The sequence below is a fragment of the Coffea arabica genome, chromosome 1e (assembly GCF_036785885.1).
Source record: "Coffea arabica cultivar ET-39 chromosome 1e, Coffea Arabica ET-39 HiFi, whole genome shotgun sequence".
Taxonomy (NCBI): Eukaryota; Viridiplantae; Streptophyta; class Magnoliopsida; order Gentianales; family Rubiaceae; genus Coffea; species Coffea arabica.
Window position 1 is genome coordinate 46,683,922 of NC_092311.1, and position 18,455 is coordinate 46,702,376.

Below are 18,455 nucleotides of genomic sequence, written 5' to 3' on the forward strand. Positions count from 1 at the left end.
ACGCTCTCCAATCACCAAATTTAGATGCTCAAATTGGAATTCTACCTGCGAAAATTCAAGAAATGAGTCATATAGATTTGAAACAAATTATTGCACCCCGGATTTGTTGTGGCTAACTAATTTACTGACAAATAATCCAAAACAAAGTCAAGTCAAATAAACCAATGATGATAGCAAAAATAGTTATGAAAAAAATTTAAGGATTAAAAAAAGAAAGGAAAAGAGTAGTGGGAAATGTCATCCTTTTATAAATTGGGTTTGTCTGACGGGTACTTTATGAATATTTGTTAAACTGTAATTCAGCTGTTCAAATTTTTAAAAGGTTTGCCTGACTGATGTCTGATAAACACTCGTCAAAATGTATTTTAGGTGTTAAATTTTTTTAAAAAATAAAATTAATTAGAAAAAGTGCATAAATGCAAAAAAAAAAAAATAATAATTAAAATTAGTGAAAGCGTATAAATATAAAGAAGAGTAATGATTGTAATGTGTGTATTTAAATAGTAGTAAGTTATGTGTGAATTAAGTTCATGAACGAATGCTCATTAAACACTCTTTTAAAAAAATTAGTGTACCCTTTGCATGGACATGAAGTGATTTTTTAAACTTGCATTTTTGTAGATGAACTCTTCCAATATTATCTGTCACTGAAAAATACAAAGATTCGTCTCTCTTCCTAAATTATCTGTCAGTCAAATAAAGAAATTACAGAGATTCGTTTGGTATTTCATATTAGGACCCACTCATTCTCATCTTGTCATGCTAAAGTTAGTAGTACCAGAGAAGTAATTTGGGTAAGTTTCACTGGCAGATTTTGTCTCGTAATCAATAATGTTATGTTTGTATCTAGAAATGATGGTGAGTGAGTCTTAGCGCCGTACAATTAAGCAATAATAAGGGTTGAATTCAATCACTAATACTTCAAAGATTCTCATGCAATGTAATGATGTTCTTAATTGAGTGATCCAAAAGAATTGAATTTAGTCTCGTTTTTCTACAACTTTCTCTTCTCACGTTGGATTTTAGTCAAAATTGGCCATTCAAGCATTGGAAAAGAAATTCACTGGTGAAAATTAAGAGAAATTACTCAACGGCTGCGGACTAAAAACAGAAGTTGATTAATGATTACTCGGGATTTAATGATCATAATGAACATTAACGTCAAAATTAAGTTGGCAATCCGCAGGACATTCTCACCTTGATTTTACGTTTGTCCGAGAAATAGTTAAACTCCCCCCCCCCCTCCCCTTCTCCCACCACATACCCCCTGAGGAGGTCGTTTTTGTCCTGCTGGAGTGGATCACCCGAGCTGGAGAAGACCTCTGATCCTAGGTGGTTGACTCAGACGAGGTCACCTGCTCAAATTGTAAGAGGGACTAAAGTCCCCGGTGTAACTCCGAAGCTTAAGTTAGTTCGGTATTTTAAAGAGCAATATGGCTAATGTTACCAGAAATTTGGCCGTCCCCTTCTCAGTAGAAGTCTTGAGTATTTATAGAGGATGGACAGGAGAGAGGGACTGCTTGCACAGGTCCCTAGAGATCTGGCAGAGTCAGCGTATCAAAGTGACTTAATGGACCCTGCAGAAAGGTGCGCCGGGACAGCTGTGTCAGTCGGCGCGTGTCAGAGCAGCTTTGCCAGAAGTGTCAGAGGTGTCAGAGGTGTCAGAGCTCATGTTTCACAACTCCGGTTGTCTGGTCATAATTGACCTCGGCTAAGTGAAGGAAAACCTTAGCCGAGGCTGTAATTAAGCCGAAGTCCTTTCGCGATGGAGAACGGCCGAGGTGGTCGGAGCCTAAGAGACATAGGGCGGGACCCCAGCTCTGCCGAACTGGAAATACCCTCCTCACCCCCCTTTAAGAAGTACTTCGCTGTAGAAAGATGTGACGAAGCTTAAGAAAATCCAGACCTCAAGAAAGCTCTTATATTATATACACTCTGCTGAAGTACGACAAAAAGTCTCTATTATGTCTATTGGCGAAAGTGAATTTTTATGCATCTGTCGGTGTGGATTAACTATATGTTCAAAAGAAATTTGCACATCTATCTACAAATTTTAGTTCAACTATTTTCTTTTCCGCCAAGGAATATATTATTGGTACACATCATATCCCAACCATAAATTAGTTCACAACTCTATCGGGTTTCCCACTTTTTTTTTTTTTTGGATAAAAAGCAAATTTCATTAATAAATTGTTGAAACGATTTGATTTACATCACTGCTCTACTAATGGCAGGTTACAACTGTACTAGAAATTACAGATATGCAATTTAACATATACAATAAATTCGAAAAAACATGATAAACAGATCTAAAAAAATGCAACTCTATCGACTTTCCTTCATTTCTTGAATAGTAAAAAAAGCACACTTGAATTTTGGTTTGATCCCTAAATTAATTAGATTTCCATTTGAAATGCTGAAGCGTTCAATGAATGAACACAAGGAATAAAAGTGGGATGCAGGTGGTCCTGCTCCTGGTCCTGGTCCTGCTGAATAGTCTTAATCAGAGGTTGAGATGCAAGAACTGGCTGGCCGCAGCAGCAGCAAAAGAAACCAACTGCCAATTCCATACTGATCGGTGGATGATCAAACAAGTCGAGGTTATTACACCACACAACTGCAAGTTGGTTTTAGGAGTCTTACGTTGGAGCCATCACTTGGGCCGAATATTCCGTCATTTCCTGCTACGGAAAGCCATTGCAGCTTCGGATCATCGTTCATTCACCTTCATTTCCAGATGAGCTGCTGAAACATACGTATCGAAGCTGCACATTATTCTGTATTTTGTTTTTTGTCACCAAAGATCTTTTAACTTTCACGTGAAAAGTGTTCAAATTAAAGAAATTTCGTTTTTTTGCTGTAAGCTGGTACAATATCTCATGGTGACTGATCACAATTTAGCTTCACGAAAAATCACTCTTTCCAAATTTCATGAGTTAAATTTGTTCTTTAATTAGTATTCTAGCTCAGCTTAATCCCGCTTTCTAGTAGTGTTAAAGACGCTTTTCTATAAGCGAGGAGTATTCGGATGAAGTCATGGCAACTTGTGTTATAAAATTTCATTTGACTTAAACGTGTTGTTTGGCATTGATATTCGAGGACTTGGTCAAATTAATCATCGTTTTGTCTTACAACAAAGCATGTTCACTTAACTTTTCTGCATATGATGCTGTAGTGTATGTTTAATCTATCATTAAAGCAGCGACACAGATAAAATTGTATTAGATGATTTTCAGCAATCTGTTAATGAAATTTGTTTTTTATCAAAAAAGAAAAAAGAAAAATTTCTTCACACAACGTACTGATTTATGCGCTCAATCACAAGTTCTAGCTCTTTTTTCCCCGTTGTAGAAGGAATGGAGGATTTGAATTCGACGCCCCTGAAATTTAGGTTAATGTTCTTATTAATTTGTAAATTAGCGTCATTTGAAAAACCTAGTGATGTTTTCAGATTTTTGTGTTAATTCAATAGATGTATTTTGGATAGGTAAGATTCGATTTGCAAAAGAAAAGATAAATGTTGCATCAGTTGGAACATGAATTTCATGACAGACCGTGCAACTTCTCGTGAAAAATGGAAAAGGTACTACCCTTACCTTAGGTGTAAAACGAGAGGTTTTTCTGGCTAACTAAAGCCAGAAAATGCTTTAGATTTTGATTCCTAATGCCATGAAAAAATCAAGATCAGCTTTAAATTTTGAGGGGACCTTTGCTGGTGTAATGATAAATCCACGTCTACAGAAAATGGATAGATTCCTAATCTTGGATGCTTTGAGCTTTAGGAAAAAATGAAAAAGGACCACGAGTTTTTGTTTTTTTGTGAAAAGTTTTGAATTCAGAACTTACCACTTATAATTCCTTTCATCTTACCATCCAATCGAATACTTTTCATGGGTATTCATATGTCGTGTAAACTCTATACTCTGTAGTTTTATTTATTTCTCACAACGGTCAACAATCAAAATGTTTTTTCTTAGACTTGTAAGTTTCTCTGAGAAGAAAAAGATTTTGTCCAAGTTGATTTATTAAAAATGAAGGATAAAAAATTCGATGCTGGTGATACGAATCTTTCATGAAAGTGGCGTTTCATAAACATGTAGACTTTTATCATCAGGACATTTTGGTGAAAGAAGATTGGATCATTTTCCTGATGTGTGTTTGTCTATCATTGGCAAGAAAGTGAGAAGACAAGAAAAGCATAAATTAGTGGGGGGATGCCATTACACTGCTTTCTTGCAAGAAATAGTAAGGCAAGCAACCCTCCCTTTCCTGGGGTGGGAACACGTACGTGTTAATCAATGATTTAAAGAACATATATTTAAAAAAATTTCTGAAATTATATAATGCACCATCATATATGATGAAGACATCTTGTCATAAGACCAATCTGATTATCCAATTTACCTAGTCACACAATTGATGATTGTCATCATTTTAAGCTTGAAGGGAGTGGAGAAAACAACTAACACTTACACTTGAGATATAGGAGACGAATTAACATAAAGGTAAAATCGATTCACACTTGATGAAATTTAAGCTCGGAAGTTTTTGTTCTTCTAATTCTTAAGATCTTAATCTTCATTGCTAAAAAACTTGCTAGAATACATATCATTGTGTGCTGTGAAGTTTTGTATAAGTTGATCTTTCGACAGAAATTTTAAAATTATTTTACTCTCACTCAATTCAGTCAATAGAAGTTTGTTTGACAAGTGATGTAATCTTTATCAATAATGACAATAAAGCAAATTTCATGAAATATGTACCCAGATAACAAGGACTTGCACGGTGAACATGAGATAGTAGTGTTTCTAATTTTCGTAAAGAAGAACAAAGGTAATGGAGGACAGAGGACGTGTTCGAGCTTGGAATTTTATGGTGGTGTAACCTTGCAGGGGACAGGGACTTTGGTTGACCATGGATTAGATTCTTGGTAGGCTGTTCTTTGCCTGGAATGGAGATGATTGTATTGTTTGCTGATGCTACAAGCCTACAACAACGTCAACAAAGATGTTCTGATTTCCACTGCTGTTCAGAAATTTGTAGGGGTGACCCGTTGAAGGTCATAAAGCTAGTCTTCTCTAAAAGCAGAAGGCATTTGGTGCCTTAGAAATGTTTCCAACAAAATGCTTCTAGTAATTGTGCATTTTCTCCTTCGAAATTTGGAACATTGAAAATGCAAATAAGGATTGACTAGCTTTATAATCAGTGCTATGCACAGGAATTGTAAATTTTTAAAATTAATTAAAATTTAAAATAAAGATATAATAGTTAACCAAAAATTACCTAAAATACTTACAATGAATGCAAAAAAACTAAGAGTACATGAAATTTTTTATGCTCGTATAAATATTAATTCTTATCTAAATCTATGATTATGCTTAAAAGATGTAGGCATATTTTTCTCTAATATTTAATTTCCAACAATTGTAGCTACAACTCTTTTTCAGGGCCCTTGCATATATACTTTAAAATATAAGTACTTGCTTTATTCCCATGTTTGAACATGGGATGCAATTATTGAATTTGTTAAAATCAAGATGAAAACCAAAATCTGTTGTAATTTATTAAACTTTCCATAAAAGGTACCTACTATAAATTGGTTTAGTTATTTTTTTAATTCATTAGAAAATAAAAATCAAGAATAAGTTGAATATTTGAAATATTAAATTAGATTATTTTATTATAACAATTTGACAATCTCCATAACTTCAAACCCTCCTAGTACATTATTATGTTTATAAATATTTAAGAAGCAGGGAGGAAAAGGGGATTTCCATCTTAGCGATTGGATCGTGTTTGTAAACATGCTTATATTTTTCAACCAATTATTTTAAATTAATGCAGTATTTAAAGTAATAAGATTTGGATAGAACTTAACCGCTTTGTTAATTTGAATATAGATTAGATTTTGTTAGATTTACAAGTAGATTAGATTTGGTAGTAATATTTGAAATATGTAAAAATAAGTATTAACTAATAAGTCTGTCGATTGTACTATTTGAACAGAACATAATATTGGGATAGAGTTTAATTGATTTGTTGAATATGAAAGCAAATTAAATTAGAATTCGGATTATGAAAATCATTAGAGAATTCAAAGAGTGAAATTATATGAAAATTGGACATGTTAGCCTTATATAACATAACACATTTGATATTGAAGAATGTTAAGTGATGAGCTTAAAATTTTTAAAGCATTAGAAAAATTGTAAAACACATACCAAACTATTAATTTTAGAAAACGTCTAGAATATCTCAACTGATAAATAGATAGATTAGGGAGGCTTATTGATTAATTAGTTTAATTATAATTAGCTTAACTACAATTTTTACCACCAATTGGAAGCGTTAAAGTAAAGAATTTTTTGAAAGATTAATCTTGTATACACTGTCAGTGTATACACTATCACCGTTAAATATATGACACATGTGTTACTCATGTATCATTTACTTTTTTCTAATTAGTACTTTGATTCCTGTGTAAATGCCGTACATGTCGTCCTCTTGGAAGGAACTTGCGTTATTGGAAACATCGATAAAGAGAATAATGGGCCTGTTTGGAACCTGAGTTTTTTAGGAGTTTGTCTAAAACTTTACTGTAGTGCACTGTAGAAGTTTTTGAAAAAATTTTGTAGAAGTTTTTGTAAGGTGAAAATATTTTTTGTAGAAGTTTTTGTAAGATAAAAAATTTTGTAAAAGTTTTTGTAAGGTGAATTTTTTTTCCTTTTTTTTTTTCTTTCTTTCTCTTTCTTTTTCTTTTTTTCCTTTTTCTTTTTTTTTCTTTCTTTCTTTTTTTCTTTCTCTTTCTTTTTATTTTCTTTCCTCTCTTTCTTCTTCTTCTTCTTCTTCTTCCTTCACGCTCCCGCCACCCCTCCCCTTCCCCTTCTCCTCTCCTCTGCATTTCCCCCCCAGCCCCCTTCCCCCTCCCCCTCCACTCTGCACGCCACCCCCTCCCCCCGCCAGCCCTTCCCCCGCTGCTGCGCCACCCCTCCCTTTCCCCTTCTCCTCTCCTCTGCATTTTCCCCGCCAGCCCCCTTCCCCCTCCCCCTCCATTCTGCATGCCACCCCTTCCCCCCGCCAGCCCTTCGCCCTCTACCCCTTCCCCTCCCCTCTGCATGCCACCCCCTCCCCCGCCTGCCCTTCCCTTTCCCCCGCTGCCCTGCCACCCCCTCCCCCCGCCACCTCCTCTGCCTTGCCCCTTCCCCTTCTCCCGCTGCCCTGCCAACCTCCTCCCCCCGCCACCCCCCTCTGCCCTTCCCCCTCCCCTCTGCACGCCACCCCCTCTGCCCCGCCACCCCCTCCCGTTTCCCCCTCCCCTGTTCCCCTTCCCGTTTCCCGTTTCCCGCCATCCCCCTTGCCTGTTTCCCTGTTCCCCTGTCACCGAGGAAAGTAACTGCTGCTGCTGCATAGGTTGGGGGAATTTGGCCAGGGAGGGGAGGGAAGGAGAGAGGGAGGGAGAAAGGAAGGGAAAAAAAATTTGGGAACGCCGGCGCCGGCCGGCCGGAAACGGCAGCGGAGGTGGTGGCCGGCGATGAAGGTACGGTGGATGGGGTGGGGGGAAAAGAAGAAGAAAGATAGAAGTTTTTTGAGTATTAGATATTTGAAGTGTGTAGGTTAAAAATTTTGATAAGTTTTTTTGGGTTCCTGTAGCTAAAGTTGTTAAAAAACTTGTAGCTAAAAAACTTGGCCAAAAAACTCACTTCCAAACAGGCCCAATAATCGGAGAAACCGTGTGGACTGTTGAGGTTCAGAAGTCTTCCCACAGCAAGAACTTATCCATTTCTTTTTCAATTAGAGCAAATTATCTGGTTGGCCATTAAACTTTTGCGATCATCGAGTTTTGGTCACTCAACTTTTAAAGATCTGGTTTTGGCCACTAAATTATATAAAGGTAGGAAATGAGACCATTCTGTTACATTTGACCGTTAAGTTCTTTGATCTGTCCGTTAGCGCGATTTTCAAGACAAAAGGCAGGGTCTTTTTAGGAAGTTCAAAATAGCATTCAATGCTTCTCTCAAAAATTGTTGCTCTTCTTCCTCCCCCTCCTCAAATCTTCGTCAGGCCCTTTTCATCCACCGCAGACATCACTCCTCCAACGCCACCAGTAGATTTCCGAGTGTCAAATTCTTCGCTGTACCTGCAAATGCCAAGACTGCCATCCAGGCCGTGGCTATAAGCTCCAGGAGGTCAAGTTCGATGGCTAATTTGAGTACCATAGGAAGTACGGATGCACTAGCCAGGTGCATGGCGAATAAGCAAGCTTCCTCCTCTGCCATTATTTGATTTCCCTTTTTTTTTTTGGTTTGTATTCCAACTTCAGCTTCAGAAATCAGAAATGTCCTTGTGGGAGGTTTGTTTGGCTGGATAGGAATCAAAGTTGACGGAAAAGCTTCCGGGACGAATGAAAAGGTGAGATTGGAATATGAACGCACCTGGCAGAGCAGAGGGGACTAGTTTATATAACTTCAAAAATCCGCGGTCTCTATGTGTGTTTTTGTTTTTTTGTTTTTTTTTACCGGAGAGCTTTTCTTCTCTCAGACCCTTGCTCGATCTCACCATCTGGTGGATGGTAGAAGTCACCATCGGACCCTACCACTGATTGCACACCCACTGCCTTGATCTGGTGTAATCTAATCGCTGCGATTTAGCGTTTTTTAGTGCGAAACCCTAAGCCCGGTTGGAATTAAACACATGATGTAGCCAGGAGGGAACTCCATGAGGGTGGGGAACGACGAAAGTAGCGGCGAGATCGCTCTGCTACTCTGACTGAACCAAGGACAGCAAGTTCCTGCAGGAAGACGACAAGGAAGACAAGGAGGGGGAAGATACAGAGGGTGACAAGTGACACGGCGAAGACGAAGGAGCAGCGGCGGACGAAATCGAGATATGAGGAATGAATTCGGGAGCACGGGCGTTGAGCTTACTCAAGGAGGCGGATTTATAGAGGCATGGATCGGAGGGAAATGAGGATAAGAAAGAAGATTTGAAGCGATAGAATGGATAGTCGTGATCGAGGAGAGAGGATGAATAGGACTTGCTTAAGGTTTCGGGAAGATAATCAGATCCAGACATCGTTCACCTTCAATGCTATTTTGAAGGCAGGGTCTTGAATCCAGCTGATGATGACGATGATGTCTTTGATCTAGAGAAGTAGTCCCTATAGCAGATGCGAACAAGTTCATGGGCCTTGAGCCCCAAATGTTATACTGCATTATGTCGATCGCCGGAGTTCCGCTCTCCAAGCTTCCATTTCCTTCTCTCTTGTGGTTTCTCGGGTGAATCTGTCTTGTTTAGGTTTATGCAAGAAGAAGAAGAAGAAGTGTTATTTTGAACTTCCTAAAAAGACCCTGCCTTTTGTTTTGAAAACCGCGCTAACGGACAAATCAAAGAACTTAACGGTTAAATGTAACAGAATGGTCTCATTTCCTACCTTTATATAATTTAGTGGCCAAAACCAGATCTTTAAAAGTTGAGTGACCAAAACTCGATGATCGCAAAAGTTTAATGGCCAACCGGATAATTTGCTTTTTCAATTATTGTTAGTTTCATTTGCTAGAATGACATTTACATATTAAGTTCTGTTCTGCTAGGAACAGCCTAAGCTACCCGAGTGAGTCCAATTTGGAAGTTCATATCAGAAACTTTAATGATGCTTTTTTCTTTGCTGCCCTCCAATCAAATGAAACCATCTAGAAACGATTACCACATGGGGCTTGGACACAAGTCATTGTCTTCTTTTTTAAATAACTAACAACAGGAGATCACCAGCTAATACTACACTTCTGAATCTTGTTTTTCTTTTCTTTTTTTTTTTTTTCTAATTTTACATAGCTAAAGCGACCAAAATATGGCAATTTTGACTAAGAAAAATTTCACAAGGCTAAAGAGAACCAATTAAATGAAGATAGATGAGCACAAATTTCAAAAGAATGCTTCCCAACATAGACGCTTTTACAGTATACTTCCTCATGACAATTGTATAGCATCTTCAGTGCTTTATTGTATCAAACTGTCAATTGAATCTCGCATTTTTTCTGTTCCTGTTGTGTATCAAAAGAAAAACTCAGCGACCCTTCACAACTGGATGGAGAGAAATTACGTTAGCATCACGGACAAAAATAGTAGTAGTTGATTTTTTTCAACCCCGAGACTATTGGCTTTTTTACGACAGTTAAATGCAAATTTACCGTATTATGCTTCTGAATATTAGCTTCAATATAAGGCACAAAAACACAAGTCAAATGCCGTCCAGATACAATATGAAAAGAACATAAATTTTAGACATTTCCTTTGGCCGTACTATACTAAAAGGAGGAGAGCGGTGGGGGGCTATTTCTTTTTTTTTTTTTTTTGCAAAAATTTTCTCCAAGAAGTAGGGCGTTAAATTTTACTTTTGGCTCTTTTACAACAGTAAGGCAACGGGCGAATGTTAGCCAAGAAGAAGAAGAGAGGCTGCCAACAGATCTGAAGAGAGATGGAAGTAGGGAAAGAGACAGAGGTGGAGAAAATGAAGGAAAGGAAGCAATCAAAATTCAATAAGATATGCGTCTTTTGTGGAAGTAGTTCTGGTAAGAAGACTTCCTACAAAGACGCTGCCACTGAGCTGGGCGAGGAATTGGTATGTTGCCATAACAGCACTGCTTTCTTGAAGTGATATCTCTGCTCTGTTTTTCCTCTGTTTCTAGCCGTGTTTCCAAAAACTTCTTTGGAACTCTCTAGTTTTTACAGCTTCGTGTTTCTGTCGGCCGTTTCCATGACTGGTTGCAGACGTAGTTTCTCTTCTCGTATTCTAAAGCCCCAAAATCCAAACACCCCTCGCCCCCCCCCCCCCCCCCAATCCACCCCCAAAAAAAACTCCTGCACGTAAGCATGCAGCTTGGTAGGTGGACAAGTGCATGAGCATGCATGACATCTTTCAGCAATAATAATGACTTTCCATCGTTCATAATTTGCAGGAACATTCACAGTCTTCATAAGATTCTCTTTCATCTGGTGCACTTGTCTTGATTTGTCGAGTTTCAGACCAGATGCACTAGTTTTCTAACCCTATAGTCTCATTTTCATTTTAGAATTTTCTAATGTTCTACATGGTTCACTATAAATTAAGGTGTCAAGGAATATAGGGCTGGTTTATGGAGGAGGAAGCATCGGTTTGATGGGCTTAGTTGCCCAAGCTGTCTACAATGGCGGTTGCCATGTTCTTGGGCAAGTTCCTTCTATCCTAAACTTCTTCTTCCTTCATTTTTTTTTCTTCTCAAATTTGCTGGGCTCCAAATCCCATTACACTTTCCTTGTACCAGTCTCCATCACGTTCTCTATTTTCCCGTGTATGAATATATTTCGATGTTATCTTCATAGTATATCACAATAGTGATGCAAACTGAAATTAACGTGATGAGAAAATAAAGAATGAGATGACGAGTGACTTGGAAACTGAAATAGAGATTTCCAAGCCTTTTTTTTTTTTTTTTGCTCTGTAATTTCAAAAATTTTGAATCCAAATGATTCTGCATTTTAATAATGTAGATAAGGTTGGACCTTGTTGAAGCAGTATGTTGTAATGACCTTCAAAACTAATTTTTTGTCATTTTCTTGTCTGCAGAGTAATTCCCAGAACCCTCATGCTTAGAGAGGTATGTCAAATGTCACCTTAATTAATTTATTTATTTGTTGAGAACCCTACCATAGTATTATTAATTCTTAATCTTCTTAATAGTTATGTTTAAGTGCATGCTGTGTAAGTAAGGAGCATCATTATCTGCATGTCCCTTGATTTTTTTTTTTCTCTATGAAGCTTTTTCATCTTGTGGTATCCCCTCTCACTTCAATTTCTACCTCACCTTTGTTATCTGCTATATGGATTTCCATTTTCCACATTCTCTCTGTTCTGCATGCTCTTGCATTTTGTCTCATGCTTCAGAATTCTCTCTTAACTATCCAATAATAGTTTACCCCTCGATGTAGACAGCTGAGTCCACCGTTCTTTATTATATGCCTTGAGTTTATCATCCTTTTGTCTCACTTTCATGTAGCTGCTCATATTGCCTTTGACCCCAAAAAAACCAGAAGAATAAAACACTCCAAAAATCAACAACTTTTGTTTCCTATCTTCTTGACACATTGAGAACGTTGTGTACTAGAATGCTCGGTACATTATTCATGATGTGAATCTCTTCACCTAACCATATACTTTATGTTCTGATGGAACTTTTAATGCCTTTCATCTAGTCCCGTACTCTGATTATTTCACAAGGTCTTGTCTTATTAGGTGATACTTACACATTTGAAGACTAGGTAAAATTGTTGCCAGACTAAAAAAGAAGACCAGGCAGATTATTGCAAGAGTGAAAAGTACATAGGCTGGATTTTCGAAGTAATAAATCATTAGGATGTTTAATGAAAACAATTGCAAAAACATGGTGGACGCTGTAACATTTTGGGGGAAACTTTTAATTACCGTCTGGTGACAAACCGATTCTTGGTTTTTTTTTTTTTTTGGTTAAAAAAAATGCAAATATTAACTCGATTGGAAGCATAACAACTTCTGAATTTTTGTTTTCCCTATGCATCACGCAATATTAAGTACTAGAAAGAGAAATTTTATTTTTTTCATTGAAAAAAAGAAAAAAGAAAAAAGGAAAGAATCAAGATAAAATATCCCATAAAACATATACCTATGCTATGCCAGCCTTCCAAAAAAACTTCTTGTATGGCATGATTGCTATTTGACACCAAAAAGAAGGGAAAAAAAAGGTATGGCATGGTTACTGAAATAACCAGTGGATAGTATGGTGGAATTTTGGCGTTGTATCTATCTTAGAATCCCTATCCCAGTGTCAAGTTGTGTGGCGCGAGGGCGGGGCTTGCAGGTAGTTGGTTACTTCCCTTTGTTTGTTGCGAATGCTGGTGAACGGCAGCAGTCGTGTTTATTGGACTTTTATTTTATGGTAGTACAGATAACTGGTGAAACCGTGGGAGAAGTGAAGGCAGTAGCAAATATGCACCAGAGGAAAGCAGAGATGGCTAGACATTCCGATGCCTTTATCGCATTACCCGGTTAGTATTTCTACTGTCCCTCAAAATTAGGTGCAGAATATTCTAAGTTACTCGACTCGAGTTCGCAAGTAATTCGGTCAATAGTTCGATCAACAATCAAGTTCGAGATATTGAATTGAGCTTATGAATCGAGTTTGAGTTCAAAATTCTTCTGCTCGAATAGTGCAATACTCGAATTTGACTACACTCCTACTTAAAAGGTTCCTTGCTCAATGGGCAATTAATATTATCAAGATATGGAGGACTCTTACTTTTTCATCCCTCTCCATATTTTACAGGGTTTGGCTAATTGGTACTTAGTGGAAATTTGTTAAGAGTATCTATTTTTTGATATGGTTAACAGAGAAAAAATATTTAAATACAAGGATAAAATTAATGTATGTCACTATGTGGTAGATCGAGTTGCATCTCTTGGGCTCCACCTATTTGTGCCACATTGGCTTGGAAGTCCACATAGATTTGTCCCAAACCACCAAAGTGAAGATGCAAGAAATTTTCAATGTTTTTAAACTCGGATTGGAGAGTGAACCAGAAAACTTTTTGGCTCACGGTTCAATCGATTCGACCCCAGTTCAAAGATTTATATTTTTTTATTCATTTTAGTATTAAGAATTTTGAATAAAACTAAAATATTTATTTTAGAAATTAAATACTTAATAAAAACCGGTTGAACCTCCCGATTTTTACTGGTTCAACCGATTCTTGATGGATTTTGATCGGTTCAGTTAATTCTTTGGATTTTTAATTGAACCGGACCGGAGGCTTGGCCAGTTCATAGTTCAACCGATTGAATTGGCCGATCAGATCCGATTTTCAAAACATTGGAAATTTTAGAAAACTTTAGACGTTCAGTTTGGCACAGTATTTGAATTGCATTCTAAATTAAAGCCTCATTTTTATCTATTTAGCTACCCATTTTGCAGTAGTGAATGCATTGGAGAGACACTAAAAGTCTACATTAGTTCAGTAGCTCATCATTTCCCTTTTTTTCTTTTAGTTTAAAGGGGGTCTCAAACTTTTTTATGAAAAAAAAGGAAAGAAAGGAAAAGATTTAAGAATTTAATCAAGAAACTCGAAATTACATAGCCAATGTAAGTATCAGCTAAGCTAGGTTCTTTTGGACAATAGCCTATTATCTTAAGACTTTGCCAAACCTAGGTCTGCATCTTATTTTTTTAAGTTAATCTTATATACACTGTCAGTGTATATATTATCATAATTACATGCATGGCATGTGTAAAATTTAAATTTTAAATTCAAATTAAGATTAATCCTTATTTTTGTGCTAGACAATATCCACATTGATTACAAGTCTAATGAGGTCCACACGTTCTGAATTTTAACGTTCTGAATTTTATAAATGTGGTCCGTGATTTATATCAAAAAAGTTAAAAATAGATTCTTAGTACCGGGCCGAACAACCTTCCAAACACGTACTATATGATATTGGACCACACAAACATCCGTGGTTCTGACAAATAAATTCGGTCCGTCTCCTTTTTCAAACCAGGCCAATGAATCCCTACTTGGCCCAGATTTCAGTAGAGCCTTAAACGTCCTAACTTGTGTGACTAAATGATTGATTACCAAATTATAAATAAATAATTTTTTCAAAAAGTACCAAATTAATTAAACTAGGACGAAGAGAGATGAATTTGATCCCAAATATGAAGAGGCAAGCAAAATTTCATTTACAATTGATTATGTTAGGGAGAAACACCACGAGATATCCTATCAAAGAATTTAATATGTAAGTCAAGAACCCAACTCTAATCCAAAAGTTTAAGATATTAGGTTTCAGACCCTTACTTACATATTAATCGCTTTTTCTCCATCTCTCGAACCAATGTAGGATATAATTCTTTACTTATGAATCTAACAAATCTCCACCTTCATGAGTAACCCCTCACATTAAATCCAAATTTACAAGTTTTTTTTCGAATTCACTTTAATACTCAATGCAATTCCACTTTAACACTTAAAGTCACATTTTCTCCCAATCATGAACTCACTCTTCTTCAATATCCAAAATGGATTTTGGACCCTTACCAACCCTTGACTCTTTTGTTTAACAGCAATCAAACTCCTTGACATTTCAATCCACCAACAAGAAGAGAATTTTCATCGATTCAATTCCGAAAAAAATTCACTTGCCCATGAATAATTCAGTCTCGCAAATCTCCCCCTTCATAAGTAACCCCTCACTTTGAATCCAAATTTGCGAAGTCTTTTTCAAATCCATTTTAATACTCAATACAAGTCCACCTTAACACCTAAGATCACATTTTCTTTCAATTATGGATCCACTCTTCTTCAATATCCAAATTGGATTCTGAACTCTTGTTAACTTTGGCTCTTTGGTCTAAAACTAGCCAAATGATCCACCATTAAAAAGAAAATTTTCACTGGTCCAACTCCGAAAAGAATTTACTTGCCCATGAGTAGCCCAGTTTTCGCAATTTGAAACTCTAATACACACTCTTCTTCAACATCCATATTAGATTCTAGATCCTTACCAACCCTTAACTCTTTAGTCTAATACCAGCCAAACTCCTTGAGATTTTGGTCCACCATCAAGAAGAAAATTTTCACCACCCAACTCTGAGAAGCATTCACTTACCCATGAGTAGGCGAGTCTGGCAAAATTTCCTCTTCATGAGTAAACCCTTACATTAGATCCAAATTTACAAACTCTTCTTCGAATCCACTTTAAACCCATCTTAACACCTAAAGTCTCCTTTTCTTCTAATTTTGGACCTACTTTTTTTCAACATCCAAATTGGATTCTGAACCCCTATCAACCCTTGACTTTTTGGTCTAAAATCAGCCAAACTTCTTGATATTTCGGTCCACCATCAAGAAGATAATTTTCACCGATCCAATTTCGAAAAAAATTCACTTTTTCATAAGTAATCCAGTTTCTCAATCTAAAATTCTGATAACACTTATTAGGGAGAAACACCTCAAGAGAACCCATCAAAAAGTCCAATCTGTAAGTCAAGAATTCAAATCTAATCCAAAAGTTTAAATTATTATGTTTCGGACCTTTACTTATATATTAACCAATCAAACCAATCAATATGGGATATAATGCTTTATTCATGAATCTAACAAATTAAATTGGGCACAAACTGCAATTCACAATTATTATTTGTCCTCAACCGTTATATTAACCAATCTTTTTTGCGCATTTAGGTGGATACGGAACATTGGAAGAGCTTTTGGAAGTGATAACTTGGGCTCAACTTGGCATCCATGATAAACCGGTATCGTATAAGTAATTCGTAATTTTTGTAATTGATACTTGCATTTTTTTTTATGCCCAACTGAAGTCTTGGGACCAAGATCATTAACGGTCTAACTTGGGACATAATATTACGCAGGTTGGATTATTAAATGTGGATGGTTACTACAACTGCTTGTTGTCATTTATAGACAAAGCAGTAGAGGAAGGATTTGTCAGTCCTAATGCACGGCACATTATTGTATCAGCCCCCACTGCCCGGGAGCTAATGAATAAACTTGAGGTAATTATTGTATTCTACGAGGTTAATTCGTGATTTCATCCCCATCTATTATCAAATACAAAGTTTAGGCTTATTAGTAACTAAGAATGAAGTTAATGTTGTTTTCCTGTTGTTTAATCTTATTCTTTCGAGTATAAGCTAATGGCTAGCTTTACATCTTTCATCTTTGAAAAAAAAAACTATTTGAATTAATCTTCTATACTCTAATAGTGTATACATATTATTGAACTTAGATACATGATAATTGAGCTTAATTTGAATTATGAATTCAAGCTTTTATACATGTGGCATGCATCCAGATTCGATAGTGTATTCACTATCAGAGTGTAAAGGGATTAATTCAACTTTTTTATGTATACTACGTTTTGCACTCTTTTTCTTTTGATAAAACAAATCAATTGATGCCAAAATTCAAGATAACTAATCTTCCATTCGTCTTTGTATTTTTTTTTCCCTTTTGTATATAAACTTTGATTGAAGAGGCAACTTTTGGAGTTATTTTCCTTATTGACTGGGTGAACTAAAAAAGATACAGTTTGAGGGGCATAACTATTGACTCGGTTATGAAAAATAGTTCGAATGAACCACTTTTCTTTTCTTTTCAAATTGAATTTCAGGATTATTTTCCCCATCATGAGATGGTGGCTTCAAAACTGAACTGGGATATCGAACAATTAAGCTACTCATCAACGAAATATGGCGTAGAACGGTAGCGATGTATTCATGGTGGCGACGAAGAGGACTGATTTGTTAGACCAAAAAACTGAAAAAAGGAAGAAGCAGAAATTTGTTCTAGGTTGGGGCTTGGTACATTATTCTTGTGCTTTTAGCTTAATTGTAAATTCTACCTTCATAATATCCCCATTTAACCAACGGGCAAAGCTGGGGGGATTTAAGGGTAACTACACCTGTGAATGTATGGTTCAATATGTGTATGACAGTATGTGGTGCTTGACAATCCTCTCCATTCGTCAACAAGTAGATCTTGATCTAGTGGTTAAGGTTAAGATTTCAGAATCTAAAATTTTTTTATGTTTTGTCTTTCTTCTCTCTTCTCGCTTCTTAAATCTCACATTTCCACACTAGGAATAAAATTTTAAAACAACCGACAATCCTCTCCATTCAGTTAGCATGAAAATTTTATATAGATATCTTTGATTGAAGTTTATGTTTCTTATTACTCACGCATATACGCTGAATGAATTGGAATCGTTGATTTCCATGTAGTAAAGTGAAACATTCCCATGGAGGTAAAAAAGGCAATAGATTGCTTCTTGATGCCTCATAATTGATGGCTTCAGGTTTAATTAAAAGTGTATTAGCAGAATTGTATATTTCGATGAAACATAACAAGCAAAGAAACGCATTGAGAGTGAAACAGGGAGTTTGCATAACAGTTAATCTAAGTATAACCACAGATTTTTAAGTACCTATCTAGTTTTGGTGAAGAGGGAAAAACTAGTAAACTCTAATCTACGAGTACATTCAAGTGAAACTTTTTGGATCTACTAATAAATTTCTTAATTTTAGCAAATGAACCCTTCCAATTATTTGTAATTTTGTACTGATTGGTGTCAAGTGAATCCAATTTAAATTCTAATACCAAAAGTTATTCGAATTACCAAACGGCAATCACTAATCAGGACAGGATCCATTATGCATGCCTCGTATGACACTAGTAGACATGGCATCGATTTTTTGTTGTCCCAAAATAAAAGAAAAACTTGATCACTCAGAAAGAAACCAAGAACCCTTTGACTTCATCTAAACATTCCTAAACTTGGCCAAGGAAAAAAAAAAGAATATGAAAGATTTCTGAAGTTGTACATCAGGACTTAGAATTGTGATGAAAATTTTGTACTACTATGTATG

General features: G+C 36.4%; 1 protein-coding gene across 2 annotated transcripts; it reads left to right on the forward strand.

The window, feature by feature from the left end:
• The first annotated feature begins 10,248 nt into the window (after positions 1-10,248).
• LOC113707730 (cytokinin riboside 5'-monophosphate phosphoribohydrolase LOG1-like) lies at positions 10,249-17,607 on the forward strand. Of its 2 annotated transcripts, XM_072058759.1 has the most exons (8): positions 10,249-10,321; positions 10,412-10,618; positions 11,108-11,205; positions 11,603-11,633; positions 12,957-13,056; positions 16,252-16,322; positions 16,440-16,583; positions 17,201-17,607. In XM_072058759.1, exons 2-8 carry the CDS (start codon positions 10,475-10,477, stop codon positions 17,294-17,296), a joined length of 684 nt encoding a protein of 227 aa, XP_071914860.1. In that variant the 5' UTR covers positions 10,249-10,321; positions 10,412-10,474; the 3' UTR covers positions 17,297-17,607. The 2 variants fall into 2 exon arrangements, with proteins under 2 accessions (XP_071914860.1, XP_071914859.1); XM_072058758.1 differs by lacking the exon at positions 10,249-10,321 and having other exon boundaries at positions 10,339-10,618.
• The last annotated feature ends 848 nt before the right edge of the window (positions 17,608-18,455 follow it).